Source organism: Cyanistes caeruleus, chromosome 17 (genome assembly GCF_971803275.1).
Source record: "Cyanistes caeruleus chromosome 17, bCyaCae1.hap1.1, whole genome shotgun sequence".
NCBI lineage: Eukaryota > Metazoa > Chordata > Aves > Passeriformes > Paridae > Cyanistes > Cyanistes caeruleus.
Window position 1 is genome coordinate 15,463,551 of NC_141717.1, and position 14,142 is coordinate 15,477,692.

Genomic DNA, 14,142 nt, shown 5'->3' on the forward strand with positions numbered 1-14,142 from the left:
TGCCAGGGTCTCCCCAGCCTCACAGGGAAGAATTCCTCCCCAAAATCTAATTTGTGTGAGGAGCTTGTTTGGTAACAGGCTCTAGCACACTCCAGCTCCTAAATCAGTGCTAGGAGCAGAGAGATGAGCTGTCCAAGGGGGAGCAGGAGGGAATGTCCCCTCATCCTTCCTCAGCTCTGCACCACATTCTTTCCTTCGGGTGGAACTAATTTGGCTCTGTACTTGGATTCATTTAGAGTCAGTAAAGTGAATTTCCTTGCTCTGACTTGAATTGGAGCATTTCTCCATTTTTTAAACTTTGAAATCCAAGCTGATGCTGGACCTGAAGGTGAGTGGAGAAGACTGGGAGGACGTTTTCCTAAAGAGCCAGCTCTGCTCCTAGAGCTGAGCAGGAAAGGGGAGAAGGGAGCAACGTGGAGCACAAATCTCTGTAACCAACAGCCTTCTTCCAGGCTATGAGCTTTTTCCTTTTCAAGAAAAAGGCTGATATTTTAACTGATAAATTAAATCACTATCAAGGAAGTAAAATCTGCTGGTGGTCAAACCAGGAGATTGCTGTGACTTGGAAACATCTGCAACTATTTAATTGCCTGAAGACCAAACAATAAAGCTCTACAGAAAATTCCCTCGGTATCTCATCCTCTTTTTTCCTGACTTTACAAAAATTAACAAGGTCGTGAGCATCAGTTAAAACATTTATTGGTGGGCAAGGAAAACAGACATAAAAATGTTGCTGTCCCTACTTGATCTTTCCTTTGCGTGTGAAATTTATCTTTATAGTTTTCTACAACTTCAGACAAAGCCATTCCACCAGTTCCTACCAGTTACTCACGTGTCTTATCCTCACTCACAAAAATCAGCAAAGAAATATTCCCAAGAAATTGCAAATAAATAAGAATAAAGGAGCCCTGGTAAATAGAGACCCCAAGATGGAGATCCAGACCATCAGCTCAGTGCTCCACGGAGCAGGAACAGCTCAACCATTTCCACATGAAACACACCAAGTGTTGAAATATTTTTGAGGGCAAGTCTTTGAGGTATTTCTCTAAAATGATGCTTTTTCTAATATACATTTTATACCACAATGTGTTAGAAAAATCACAAATATATATTTATATATAAGGTGACATTTTGGTCCAGCTCCATCTTGGATGTACACTTGTTTGCATTCAACAAAATAATCATATTTTTCATTTGACCTACAGGTGATGAACAGGAGAAAAGTTGAAGTGGATACAAAATTCACATTGTTCATGATAAGAGACTTATGGCTCTCAAACCTTTAAGAGCATGACAGAATCAAGCTGAAAAGAATGACAGCAAGTCTGCGCTGCTCTCCAAGTTTTCACCCTCTGACCTCTATTAAGAATTTTGTAAGGCTACAGCTAATTAAGGTTTCCAAGGGATGAAAGAGCAAGCTCCAAAGTCTGATGCCAGGCTGGACCATTGCCCAGGTCTCCACCCTCATGTGCTCACACACCTGTGGCTCTCTGGGAATAAAGGAAATACCAAATGTCCACTCAAGACCAAGGCCCTGGGACCAGGTCTGGCTCTCCATCACCCCGAGGAGCCCAGCCACTCCCAGGCAGCGCCTGCCCTGGTGTTACACGTGCCAACACTCTCAGAAAGAGGAAAATCCTCCTGTATGGATTTACAAGCATGTGACAGATGTTAAAAACATGAAGAACTTCATATGGGTGTGTTGCTATAGAGGGACATGAGTTGAATGGAGTTATCCACTTGTTTGTCCATAAAATCGCCCTGTTGATTGTATGACACTGCTGGAGATAACGCTGAGGTGCCCATCAGCACTGCTGGCACGAAGGAGAGCTGCTGTGTGCCATGAGCACACAATATCTACACATCCCAGAATCCCAGAACAGAGGAGTTTGGAAGAGATCATCCAGTCCAGCCCCCTGCCCAGGCAGGGTCACCTGGAGGTGACAGGAACGTGTCCAGGTGGGTTTGGGATGTCTCCTCAGGGAGACTCCACACCTTCCCTGGGCAGCTGTTCCAGGGCTCTGCCACGCCAGGGCTCTGCTCTTTCCTCTCTCATGGAAAGAGTTTCTTCCTCACATCGAGGTGGAAGTTGTGTTTTAGTTTGTGGCCATTGCTCCTCGTCCTGTTACTGAACAGAGTCTGGCACCATCCTCTGCCACCCCTGGGAGGGATTTGTATGGATTGATGGGATCCCCTCTCAGCCTTCCCTTCTCCAGACTGAGCAGGCCCAGCTCCTGCAGTCTCACATCAGAGATGCTCCCAACCCTATAATAACATATATGTATTTTTGTGTTCATTTGGGACGGCTGTATGAGGGGAACAGTTCTCTGAGACCCTCAGGGGGACATGACAGAGCCCCTCACACCCTTAAGGGGACATGGCAGAGCCCCTCACACCCTCAGGGGGACATGACAGAGCCCCTCACACCCTTAAAGGGACATGGCAGAGCTCCTCACACCCTCAAGGGGACATGGCAGAGCCCCTCACACCCTCAAGGGGACATGGCAGAGCCCCTCACACCCTTAAGGGGACATGGCAGAACTCCTCACACAGAGGGGAAGCAGAGGGATCTGTGTGCCCACCCTGAGGGTGAGCACAGACCCACCACACCCAAGGGGTGATGTGAAACGAAAATCCAGGAAGCACGGGCGGGAGTGTCGTGTTCTCCTCACACACGATATTTCAACACAAGAGTTTGCTGCTGTTTTTTAGTAAAAATACACCAGAAATGGCACTTGGCTGTGTGCCGGCTCCGAGCCCCCTCACGGCGCCCGGGCGGGAATGGCGCCGCCCCGGCCCGTCCTGCACCGCGGCGCCAACATGGCGGCGCCCAGCGAGGGCCGTGCGGGCCGGGGCTCCTCGCCCTTCCCGGGCACCGACAACGGCTCCTTCCCCTTCCCTTTCCCCGTCCCGCACGGCGCGGCGGGGGAGCCACCCAAGAAGCCGTGCCGAGCCTGCACGGATTTCAAGAGCTGGCTCCGCGAGCAGAGGAAGCAGGCGGCCCCGGGCAGCGCGGTGAGGCGCGGCAGGAGCCTCCCCTGGGAACTCCTGGCGACCCCCAGTCCCTGCACAGCTCCCTCAGTCCTCCATCCTGCCCCTTCAAGTGGGATGAGGCTGCGTGTTCCCTTCAGGGTGTGAAGGAGCCGGGGACAGCGTTCCCTTCAGTGGGAATAGAAATGGGGTCCCCGTCTCCTCCCTGGGTGTGAGGGGCTGAGGGTGTGAGGGGGACTCTGCCATGTTCCAATTGAAGGTGTGAGGGGGGTTCTGCCATGTTCCGATTGAAGGTGTGAGGGGGGCTCTGCCATGTTCCAATTGAAGGTGTGAGGGGGGCTCTGCCATGTTCCGATGGAAGGTGTGAGGAGGGCTCTGCCATGTTCCAATTGAAGGTGTGAGGGGGGCTCTGCCATGTTCCGATTGAAGGTGTGAGGGGGGTTCTGCCATGTTCCGATGGAAGGTGTGAGGAGGGCTCTGCCATGTTCCAATTGAAGGTGTGAGGGGGGCTCTGCCATGTTCCGACTGAAGGTGTGAGGGGGACTCTGCCATGTCCTCAGAAAGGATGTGAAGGACCTGTTGCCCCCATCTCACCTTCCCACCCAGCACAAAAGGGCTGTTTCCCCACCAACCCCGCTGTCCCCTCACACGCCTCTGCCCCTCTGCAGGACGTGGCGGTCGCGGAGGAGAAGGAGCCCCCTCCGGACTGTCCCCTGGACAGTGAGCAGCTGGGCCGAAGCACCTGGGCCTTCCTGCACACCATGGCCGCCTATTACCCTGAGCGGCCCTCCGGGGCACAGCAGAAGGAAATGAGGGACTTCATCAACCTCTTCTCCAAGTTCTACCCCTGCGAACACTGCGCAGAGGACCTGAGGGAGAGGTGAGCGGCCTCACAGGGTTTTTTGAGGATCTGGGGAAAGGTGAGTTTGCTCAGCGGGCTTTTTGAGGCTCTCAAGACAAGTGACTGGCCTCAGCGGGTTTTTTGAGGATCTGAGGGAAAGGTGAGTGGCCTCAGCAGATTTTTGTGCTGGAGGGGCTTGCCAGAAGTGCTGGCTGCAGCAGCTAGTTTGCATATCAGCAGCTCTTCCTGCACGTGGGGTTTGTAGCTACCTGAACTGGTTTCTTCCATTATTGCATCAATCACAGATGCACGTACTCAAAAAACAAACACCTGTCCTCATGCTGTTGGGTCCTGTGCTGCCTCTAAAGCCACCCTGAGGCGATTTTTGAGTTTTCTGGTTCAAAATGGGCTTGTGAACAGTTGTGGAATTAGGTTGGGACTTGGAATAATTTGGGTTTCGGGAGACAAGTGTTCTTCTACTCTCAAAAATGCCCTGTATTGGCAATCTCAGTAGTGAAGACAAAGACTGAGATGGGCTGAGATGTTTGATTTGGTAGAAGATGTCCCTGCCCATGGCAGAAGCTTAGGATGAGATGATCTTTAAAGTCCATTCCAACCCAAACCATTCTGGGATTCTATGATAAAGTTTCCTGCTGCTCTCAGCTTCTTTCTCAGAAGTTTCGAATCATTTGTTTCCCCTTCTCTGTTTGCAGATTACGGACAAACCAACCCGATACGAGCACCAGGAGTAACTTCTCCCAGTGGCTGTGTCTCCTCCACAACGAAGTGAACAGGAAGCTGGGGAAGTCGGAATTTGACTGCTCCCGTGTGGATGAGCGCTGGAGGGATGGCTGGAAGGATGGGAGCTGTGATTAACCAGCAGGGATTGCTCTGGGAATCCAGCAGAGCAGTTCAGTCCATGTGGAGTTGCTTCAGGGACAGTGGGAGACAGTAACTCTGTTTGTGTGGGACTGATTCAGAGCTGAACCAATGCCAAAGGGAGAACTGAAAATCCTATCCCAATGATATTTTGATAAGTGGTAGCAGTAATGGTACCTGAGGGGTTGAGGCTGCCAGAAACCTCTGAGATTGGGTCACTGACAAACTCATTTCATTGTGACATTTCCTGATTTTTGGGGGCATTTGCTTATTTTTGTGGCTAGAATTGATTTCCCCTGAACACAGTGGTGTTCTCCACAGGTATTGCCTGATGTTTTAGAAAATGCATCTGATTAATTGTCATTTTAATTTCTGATAGAGAAAACTCATGCTGGGTTTTGTGCCAAGTCTGTAACCCTGGATTTCTCTTTCCAGGATCTCAAATTAATAACATTGTTACTCTTGCATCCAATTCCTTTGGTAAAAATCCTGAGGGCAGGTACATTTAATTTAAACATTAAAATCATGGAGCCCAGATTTCTCACTTGGGTTTTGTATTTCAACTTACCATGTCAGAGGACAAAACAGAGTCAAAATCATTTCAAGTTCTTTACGTAGGTTGTGATCTCATCCCTTCCTGCACTCCTGGCTGGGAGAAGTTTGCACAAACCCTGACAACAGCAGGTTCTTTTTTCCTTCCCTGCTTCCTGCTGAGGTTCTCTTGCATGTTTTATTGAGCTTCCTTATGTCATGCCCCACAGCACACCTGTGAATTTACCCTTTGGGTTTTTTTGCAGGTTTTGACTGGAAATAGCAATGGCATTTCTTATCTGAGACCCAGTGCCTGGGGCTCCTTAGTGGTTAGAGAGCCAGTAACACCTTTGGAGACACATTTTAATATTTTATGGCACAGTCAAGTCCTTTAAAGTCGGGTCTGTAAAATGAATATGAGACTTTTTATGGATTTTTATGATTTCTGAACTTACGTCGTAACATTTCTAAGCACAAACCCAAATGAGCTGATAATGAGTGTGATTCAAGGTGTCATTCAGGCTATTAAAAGTGCTCAGAAAATTTCCCTATCACCATGTTGAGGTTCTTAGAACAAATAAATCCCAGCTCTTGGGTTTTTTTTATCTTTTGGTGATGAAGTCAGCCCCCAAAACAAAGCCCATTGGGATCCACTAGAGGGGAGAGGAGCAACAAAAGGGCTGCATCCCTCTCTTTTAGCAGACAGGACCCAACTGACTCAGTTCTGTCAGGACACTTTTAGCAGCTGGGGGTGTGGGCACCAATCCTTCTGGGTTTGGTTGTGCTAAAGCAGGGATTTTGTGTTCTTCCATTCCAATCTGCCCTCGACTGTTCTCTGTGACAATTTCCTCGCCCACGGAGCAGATGATGAGATTTCTGCCTCATTTGTTTCAGCGTAAATGAGCAGGTTGGTGAAGCATCTGTCCCATCCTTTGTCACCTCCATCTAGCAGGGGACCAGGCTGGGGAGTTGCACTGTCCTGGGCCAGTCCTGGGATGTGCCAGGCAGGGTCAGGGACCAGCAGGGACACAGGAGCCTCCCACCACAGCTGTCCACTCCCTGAGTGCAGAGAGGGAAGTGAGGGTGTATCCAACACATTCTGGTCACTCTGTGTGCTTCAGGGAGCTGCTGGTGGAGTGCAGGAGGAAAAGCCTGTCCTGTCCTGGCAGGGCTTGGGAAGAGCCTTCAAGCTGAGACTGTCTCTTTAGCAAATCCTGCCTAAAAATGAGGCCACCAGCTGTGGCCAAGATGCTTTTAGGGCAGTTTCTATCTTTGCCAAGTAGCCATTTGATAAAATCTGGGCTTGCACTCTGTTCTCTCATGTTTTAGGCTTGGCAGAAGAGCTCTGATGTAGTTGTTTCTCAGGCATATCCTCACCTCTCTGGACTTGACCATGTGAGGAGTGGGGGAATTTGTTCTGCTGCTCATTACACCACAAGTTTTAGTCTTGGGTAAGGAATTTCCATTGGAGGTCCTCATACTCCTGTACAGAAAAATTGTCAATTCTCTACTAACTGCACTTGATTAAATCTAGTCTTAAAAATCTCTGTATTCAAATTATATTTCTTGTTGATGTAAAAATAATAAAGCAATTGAGTTCACTTCTGCTCCTGGTCCTTTCCTCTTGTGCTGTGGAATTGATGCAGTTCTCTGTTGGCCCAACAAAAATGCAGGAATTTGTACAGCAGGTCCTGTCAGGTCGGAGTTTGCTTTTATATGAGGAGCAGTGGTAATTTTTCTGGGATCCCAGTGATTTGTGGACTTGCTGACAGCACGAGGGGCAGCATTAGAGCTGGGAGCAGCTCAGCTCTCGCTGGTTTGGAGCAGGGTGGCACTGCTGAAGGGCAGGGCTTGCAATCCCATTTCCTGGGATGGGGAAGCTCCTTCCTCTCCATCCAAGGAGATGAGGAAGAGCAGAGTCAGGAGCAGGTGCTGCCCAAGGAGCTTGTGGGACCTTGCTGGAGAGCTGCTGCTGTGTGACAGGCACCTGAGCAACCTTGCAGTGTCCCAAATTCCTCGCTGTTTTCACGGACCATTTGCATTCAAGCCGTACTTCACTTTTTTCCTTCTTCTTTTTTTATTTTTGTAAGCAAAGAGCAGGGAGGCCTGTGGGAATTGTCTGTTCCATGGATGGCAGGCAGACTTGCAGATGCTGGCAGAAGCAGCACTGTGCCTTTGACATTTTTCCAGGGATTAGCTGTTCCTTTGCAGTGCGTTGGGTGTACGCAGGCTCCTGTTTACAGTAGGATTCCCAAGAGTTGCTTTGTTTTCTCTTGTCTTTTGCTTCAGTCTGTTCCAGGCAGTGTGGGAGATTCTTCCTGCTGGAGTTTTACAGGCTTGGAGATGGAAGGGTTTGGATTTTTTAGGGTTTTTCTTTCCCCTCTCTGTAAGCACTGGGTTTGTTGGGGTTTTATTCCATTCCTGGAATGGCTGCTCAGAGCTTTTGTCTGAAGGATGGAGAGGAGCTGTCCAGTATTCTTTGAAGTCAGGATTAGGCACAGCCAACAAGGTGAGGTGAAGTCAACTCTTGATTTTGTAGGGTAATAAGGAAAGCAATAAAACATGGAAAGCAAACCACAGGTAATGGCATGGAGACAAATCAGTTAAACTGTAATCCAGGGAGGGGAGGGTCAGCCTTGGCACCACAGGGAAGCGTTGATGAACACCAAATCGTGATTCCAGGCTGACCAACCCTCAGTTCAGGTGCTCATCACAGTGCAGGGAGCTGAGGGATGATGGTAGGTGGCATCTTCTGCAAAACTGTGAACAAAGGTTGTTTGCTGAAGATAAAATGGGGTTGGGTGCCCTTCTCTCTGCTGGTGCATGTGAAAAAACCAAAAAAACAATGCAGATGGATCTGATTTTTCTGTCATTCCTGAATATTTGTAATTGCTTTTAAGATTTCCACAAATAGAGTGACAGAATATCCTCAGTAACAGGGGACCCACAGGCATCATCCATCTCCCGAGGCTGACGAGCTTTGAAACCACCGTGTTCCCCTTGGCATGTGACAGTCCTGGTGAGGGGTGGCCGATCCTGCCTGGAAATTCTGCTGGCATTTCTCTGGGCTGGTGTGGGCTGGCACCCTGACAGTGCCCCTGGCACTGGGACCTGCCCAGTTCTGCCCTTGCTTCCTATGGAAAGGTGCTCTCTACTTCCAGGTGCTCTGCTAGTGCAGGCTGATGCTTTTCCTCCTGGGAACTCCAAATCCAGCAGCTCCCTCCTGGTCCCAGTTTTCCCTCCCATCCAGCACATCCTGTGACTCTCCTTGGCTTCTCTTCGTGGCTGCAGTGTGCTTCCCATGGGGAACTACCGGGAAAATTCCCTTCACATCTGAACAAGCCAACAGCAGAGGGCAACAGAGGATGTATGGCCATGTATTTCCTTGTGTTTCCATGTATTTCCTTGTGTTTCCTTGTGTTTCCCTGTGTTTCCATGTGTTTCCTTGTGTTTCCATGTATTTCCTTGTGTTTCCTTGTGTTTCCATGTATTTCCTTGTGTTTCCATGTATTTCCTTGTGTTTCCTTGTGTTTCCATGTATTTCCCTGTGTTTCCATGTATTTCCCTGTGTTTCCATGTATTTCCCTGTGTTTCCATGTATTTCCCTGTGTTTCCATGTATTTCCCTGTGTTTCCATGTATTCCCCTGTGTTTCCATGTATTTCCTTGTGTTTCCATGTATTTCCTTGTATTTCCATGTATTTCCTTGTGTTTCCATGTGTTTCCCTGTGTTTCCATGTATTTCCCTGTGTTTCCATGTGTTTCCCTGTATTTCCTTGTGTTTCCTTGACTTTTCCACCTCTTACCCATCTCTAGACCAAACTGCTCCAGATACCAAATGTTTTACCTCATCCTCGTCCCTCTCATGTGACTTTGGGAGGAGATTTTGGTGCCTTTGGTTACTTTTCAAACCAGTGTGCAGTCCTCTTGTGTAATTACCAAAAGGAGGGATGTGTTATTCCTCTGCCTGCAGCTGAAATCTGCACTTGGAAGCAGAATAAAACACTGCACAGTGTTTCCTGCATTTCCTACCTGTTCTTCAGCTCATAGCTGGTGATGTATGGAGATGTTCTGGCTTTTTCTGGTCATTAACAGTTTAGAAAGCGTGAATTAACTTCACTGGATAATTTTGTAACAGTGACAGGGCTCCTGCACAGACCAGAGGTGGGTACAGGGAACACGCAGCAGTCATGGAACAGCCAGAGGAGGGACCCAACTTCCTTGGCATTGTTGTCACCTGCTCTGATTTGCATAGGAAAAGGTAGGAAGAAATCCCAGGGAGTTTCATGGGAATTTTGCTTTGGGTTAGCAGATCTGTGAGAAAGGAAACAGCTGAGTTAATTTAATGTCTGTCCCACCAGCCATTTCATGCAGCCCCTAAAACCTTCCATGTTTCCCAGAACACCAAGCTTTAGCTCTAAGCTCAAATCCCAGTGCTGGATGGAGACTTGCCCTGTAAATTCTGAATATGGTCAGGCAAAGCTGGGCTTTCCCTGATTTTTCCATCCAGGTGTGCATAAAAAAAGTGGATTCTGAGACTGTGCTTCATGTTCTGCTGCTTAGATGGGGTAAAAGATATACAAGGCACAAAAGCCAATGTCCTCGTGGCCAGAGCACGGGGCTGGAGGCTCCAGAGATCAAAATTCAGTTCTTTTTTAGTCATAAGCTTCTTGCTAGACACCAGGTAAGTTACTTCATCTTCTGCAGCCACAATTCCACTTCTGCATAAGGGGATTAAAAATAGCTGTTAGGGCAGCCTTCTCCTGTATTTCCTATTTAGATGAAAATCTCTTTCAGGGAGGCTGTTTTAATGTGCTTGTGCTGCACAAGCCTGGGCCTGAGAGTGTTCACAGTTATAAAATCCCTCACCTCCATCCATCCCACAAATCTCTTTTCCATCAGGTCGCATCCTGCTCACGGATCTGAGGACCTGTTAGGGTCTCGTTCAGTTAAAGAACAAAGCTTTTCTTATTTTCAGTGTATTTTGGCAGCAAAATAGCTCAAGTGAGAGTTGTGGAAGCTCTTCACATCCAGTGTGGCTTGAGCTGCCCCATGTCCTTGCACCTGCCAGCTCTGCTCACCGGTGACAAACACCAACATCGGCTGGCACGTCCCCAGCACACCAGGGTGCCCCTAAGGAGGCCAGTTTGGGGAACAGCAAGACACCTTATTCCTCTTTTTCAAGCTCCTCCCAGTGTGGGGAGCAGTAGCTGAATCAGATTAGATTCTGGTTTGCCAAAACCCCCAAACTTTTGATGCTGTGCCGTATCTGGAGGAGCAGATGCTGAGTTTTCTCCTGAGCCGTTGAGGCCGTGGCTGCACCACTGAGAGGTGTTTTGAAACCCTTTGGGGTTTGGTTCAGTTTGGGTTTTATGCAAGCACTGAGATAACAACTCCTCTGTTCAAAACCATTTCTATCTCAACTCACCGAGTTCTGCTCTCCCAGTCTTCCCTCGGTGATTTCAGTCAGCAAAGTTTTCCACAGTTTTTCCTGGCACACTTGTCCTGGGTGTGTCTGTGTACAGTAAGAGCTGAATCCCACCTGAGAAACGTTTCACAAGCAGATGAGTAACCAGCTAATAAATGATCTTCCAGATATTTTTGGATCTCTAAGGGTGGAAAGCATGAAGAGCTTTCTAGTGATAGCAAGGTATTGCTCATCAGGAAGCCCATTCTCTCTGCCACTGGGCCCTATGGACTTCTAAGCTCTTCTCAATATTCCCATCAACTCTGCTTTTCCTGATGGCTGAAAGCAGCATCAGCCAAGCTCTAATGAACAGCAAGCAAAGCATTTCAGAGCAACAACTAAACCAGCATCTATCAAAGTGCCCAGGGAATGGGAAGGACAAGCTGTTTTCCCACCCACGCCAGGGCAGGCTCAGAGCACAGGGAGCTGCTGGGATCCGTGTCCAGAGCCTGTCCAGCTCCCTGGGGCTGGGCACTGCAGCCAGGCTGTGTCCTGCAAGCTGGGATTGCTTCACTGCAAACACACAAACACACAGCTCCAAGCTGCTCCCAGAACAAGGCGGTTTCACATCCCTTTTCCCACCTGGAGCGCTCTGCCCAGCACTGGGACCCCACACACAAGGAAAACGTGGATCTCTTGAGGTCACTGATGGAGCCTCTCTGCTCTGGAGCCAGGCTGGGAGAGCTGGGGGTGTCCAGCCTGGAGAAGAGAAGACTCCAAGGAGACCTTGGAGCCCCTCCCAGTACATAAAGGGTCCTGATCACAGCCCTTGGCTGAGTGGGTAGGACTGACTGGAACAGGTTTTTGAAGAAAGAGAAAGCTTCACATCTTATCTCCTCCAAGTTGTCACATCCACATACCAAAAAATGTCATGTCCACTTAGCCCCAAGAAAACCTGAGGGTTTTTTTTGTAATAGAGACAAAGATAAGAAGTTGGCATGGCCAGAAGAAGCAGAAAGCAAATGCAGGTTTTCCACTACCCTTAATTAAACTCATGTAAAATAAAAACATGGGCAGCTCTGGGGCGGTTGTGTGTGTGCTGCTCTGTTTGCTTCCTGTCCTTGTTCCCTGTCCCTGAAATCCAGTGGGAACGGTAAATACAGACAAAACTTGTTCAAACTGAACAAATCCTCTGGGAAATGCCATTTCCAAGCACTGCTGTTCTCTATTTGATGGGGAAAATGTGGAAGGTGCAATATCCTTCCCCATTATTGGCTGGCTCTGTGTATCTGTTGATTTTCAGCAATAGGAAGCGAGACAGAAAGACAGTTTGTATGTGGGCTGGAGATATCTCCTGTGCCTTCCCTGAGCTGGAGCAGGAGAAGAAAACTGGCACCCCATGATGTGGGCAATGATTGTATAAACACTGCACACAGCAGAAGTTGGGGGGATGAACCCAAAGAAAGGACAAGTTTAGGAGCAAGGATCTCAATGTCTGATGCACCACAGGCATACATTGAAGGGTACAAAGCACTGACCTGTCTAGAAATGGTAGGGCAACATCTCAAAGATTCAGGCAGTGTCCTTGTGCTCTGCATTGTCCAAAATATTCCTGTTCCAGCTGGGACAGATGAGCCAGGCAAGATGTTTTAGAAAGAGGGAGGAAAAAGCCGCTTTCCCAACATGATCAGAAAAGCAGGAGCAGAGCCCAGAGGTCCAGCTGATTCCCTGTGCAGTGTCCTGGGACACGCTGCCTCCCTGGCACTGGCCACCCTCGAGGAGCAGGACAGCCCTTCCATCACAGGGAACTGGGCTGATGGGTTTGGAATGGTTTGTTCCCAAAGCGTGAAACTGGTTTTTGGGGATGCTGAAACAGCTGCTTCTAAGCTGCTGAAGCTGATGGAAAATCACACCTCGGGTAATCCCTTCAAGTTAATTTGGTCTTTGTTCCTGACCTGCAATTCAGGGATGAGCTGGCAATGATGCTCTTGGCACTGGGGTACCATCCCTGGCCAGCTCCAGGAGCCATCCTGCCAGCAGAAAGCAGGAGGGACCAATTCATGGCCAATTCATGGCCATTTCGGTTTTGCCCAGAAAAATATGCTGGTTACTGAGCTGGTGACACTGAGAAATGAAGGGCTGAATTCTGCTTTTCCTGCTGGGAGTCAGAAATAGACCTGGAGAGATCATGACTCACCTGTAATTGAGAAAAACTGCGTGGCATCATTATGAGCTTCAACAGTTAAATCCTGATCCCAACCCTCCAGAAAGAACAGACTGACAAAGCTGAAAAGGGCCAAAAGGAGCTGGAAACAGGATCCACGGGAATCCTGCTCTCTGTGACTGCACTGTGTGTGTCAGGGGTGTGACACCTGCCCCACAGGGCTGTGGCAGTGGCACGGTCCCTGCAAGGGGAATGGGGCTGCAGTGGGGCTGTGCTGGGGCCAGTGGAAGCCCCCAGCCCCACAGCCCAGTGCCAGCAGGGCCAGCGTGCTCCTCCTCCCTGCGCCTTTCCCTGCAGCTCCGCTCTGGAGCACGGATGATGTCAGGGTTGTCATGGCATCGGTATCTATGGAACCGGGATCAGCATCGCGGTGCTGTGAAAACCAACTCAGGACATGGTCCTGGAGCCGCGGGGGGAACTCCCTCCGAGCTAATCGAGGGTTTCCCTCTAAGGTTCTTCTTTTTCCTCCTTCCTGCTGCCCATGGGGAGGGAGCAGGGATGGGGCTTGGCCTCTGCCCGTCCCGTGGTAGCTCTGGGTGCCTCCTTCCATGTGTGAGGTAAGCGAGAGCTCAGCCCCAAACATTTTCACTTCCCTTTTCTTGCACCAGCTATGAATGTGCAACAGCAAAGAGCAGCTGCCAAACCTTGCTCTCTGCTCCTGGCCACTGGTCCTGGTGAGCAGCCAGAGCTCCTGTGCCAGGTCTGAGAGCCCTCCTGGCTGCAGGGCCTCTGAGCATCCCCAAAGGGTGACAGCCACTCTTTCTGGGGGTCTGGGTACAGAAGGGGCGTTTATCCTGGGCTCAGTGTCCACAGTGCATGTGAGCTGAGCAGCGTGGTGACCTCGTGCTCCAGGCCATGGCATCGCCAACAGCCCAGCTGCTCACAGGGCCACAGCACAGCAGCCTTTGCCATTGCCCGGTGACACTGGCATGGGATGGTGACCCTTGCAAGGACACCCCACCCCTGCCTGTGACACGCTATCCCCAGAAGCAGCACAGTGACCGTAGGACAGTAATTCTTGGAACAGCACAGTGACCCTGGCAATGGCAAGAGATCCTGGCTGCTCTGCAGTGTCCCCAGCCATGGCACAGTGACCATGGCCACAGCACAGTGGCACTGCCTATCCACAGTGCCCACAGCTGTGCTGAGGTGGCCATGCCCACATCCTGGTGACAGCGGCACTGTCACAGTGTCCATATCCACAGCTCGGTGACAGTGGCTGTCACAGTGTCACAGTGTCACAGTGTCACAGTGTCACAGTGTCACAGTG

General features: G+C 49.6%; 1 protein-coding gene and 1 long non-coding RNA gene across 2 annotated transcripts; one reads left to right on the top strand and one right to left on the bottom strand.

Annotated features, from left to right (window-relative positions):
- Nucleotides 1-1,577: 1,577 nt before the first annotated feature.
- GFER (growth factor, augmenter of liver regeneration) lies at nt 1,578-6,843 on the top strand. Its single transcript, XM_086853918.1, has 3 exons — nt 1,578-3,015; nt 3,660-3,871; nt 4,546-6,843. Exons 1-3 carry the CDS (start codon nt 2,782-2,784, stop codon nt 4,706-4,708), a joined length of 609 nt encoding a protein of 202 aa, XP_086710044.1. The 5' UTR covers nt 1,578-2,781; the 3' UTR covers nt 4,709-6,843.
- A 2,942-nt stretch (nt 6,844-9,785) lies between these two features.
- On the bottom strand, nt 9,786-13,799 carry LOC111936181 (uncharacterized). Its single transcript, XR_015277221.1, has 4 exons — nt 12,846-13,799; nt 12,187-12,269; nt 10,670-10,783; nt 9,786-9,962 (listed from the first exon to the last, which is right to left on the bottom strand). It is a non-coding gene; the product is annotated as an uncharacterized LOC111936181 (long non-coding RNA).
- Between the last annotated feature and the right edge of the window lie 343 nt (nt 13,800-14,142).

Coding starts and splice junctions, on each gene's coding strand:
- GFER (XM_086853918.1), top strand. CDS start 2,782: ATGGCGCCGCCCCGGCCCGTCCTGCACCGCGGCGCCAACATGGCGGCG. Junction 3,016..3,659: donor AGGCGGCCCCGGGCAGCGCG/GTGAGGCGCGGC, acceptor GCCCCTCTGCAG/GACGTGGCGGTCGCGGAGGA. Junction 3,872..4,545: donor GCAGAGGACCTGAGGGAGAG/GTGAGCGGCCTC, acceptor CTCTGTTTGCAG/ATTACGGACAAACCAACCCG.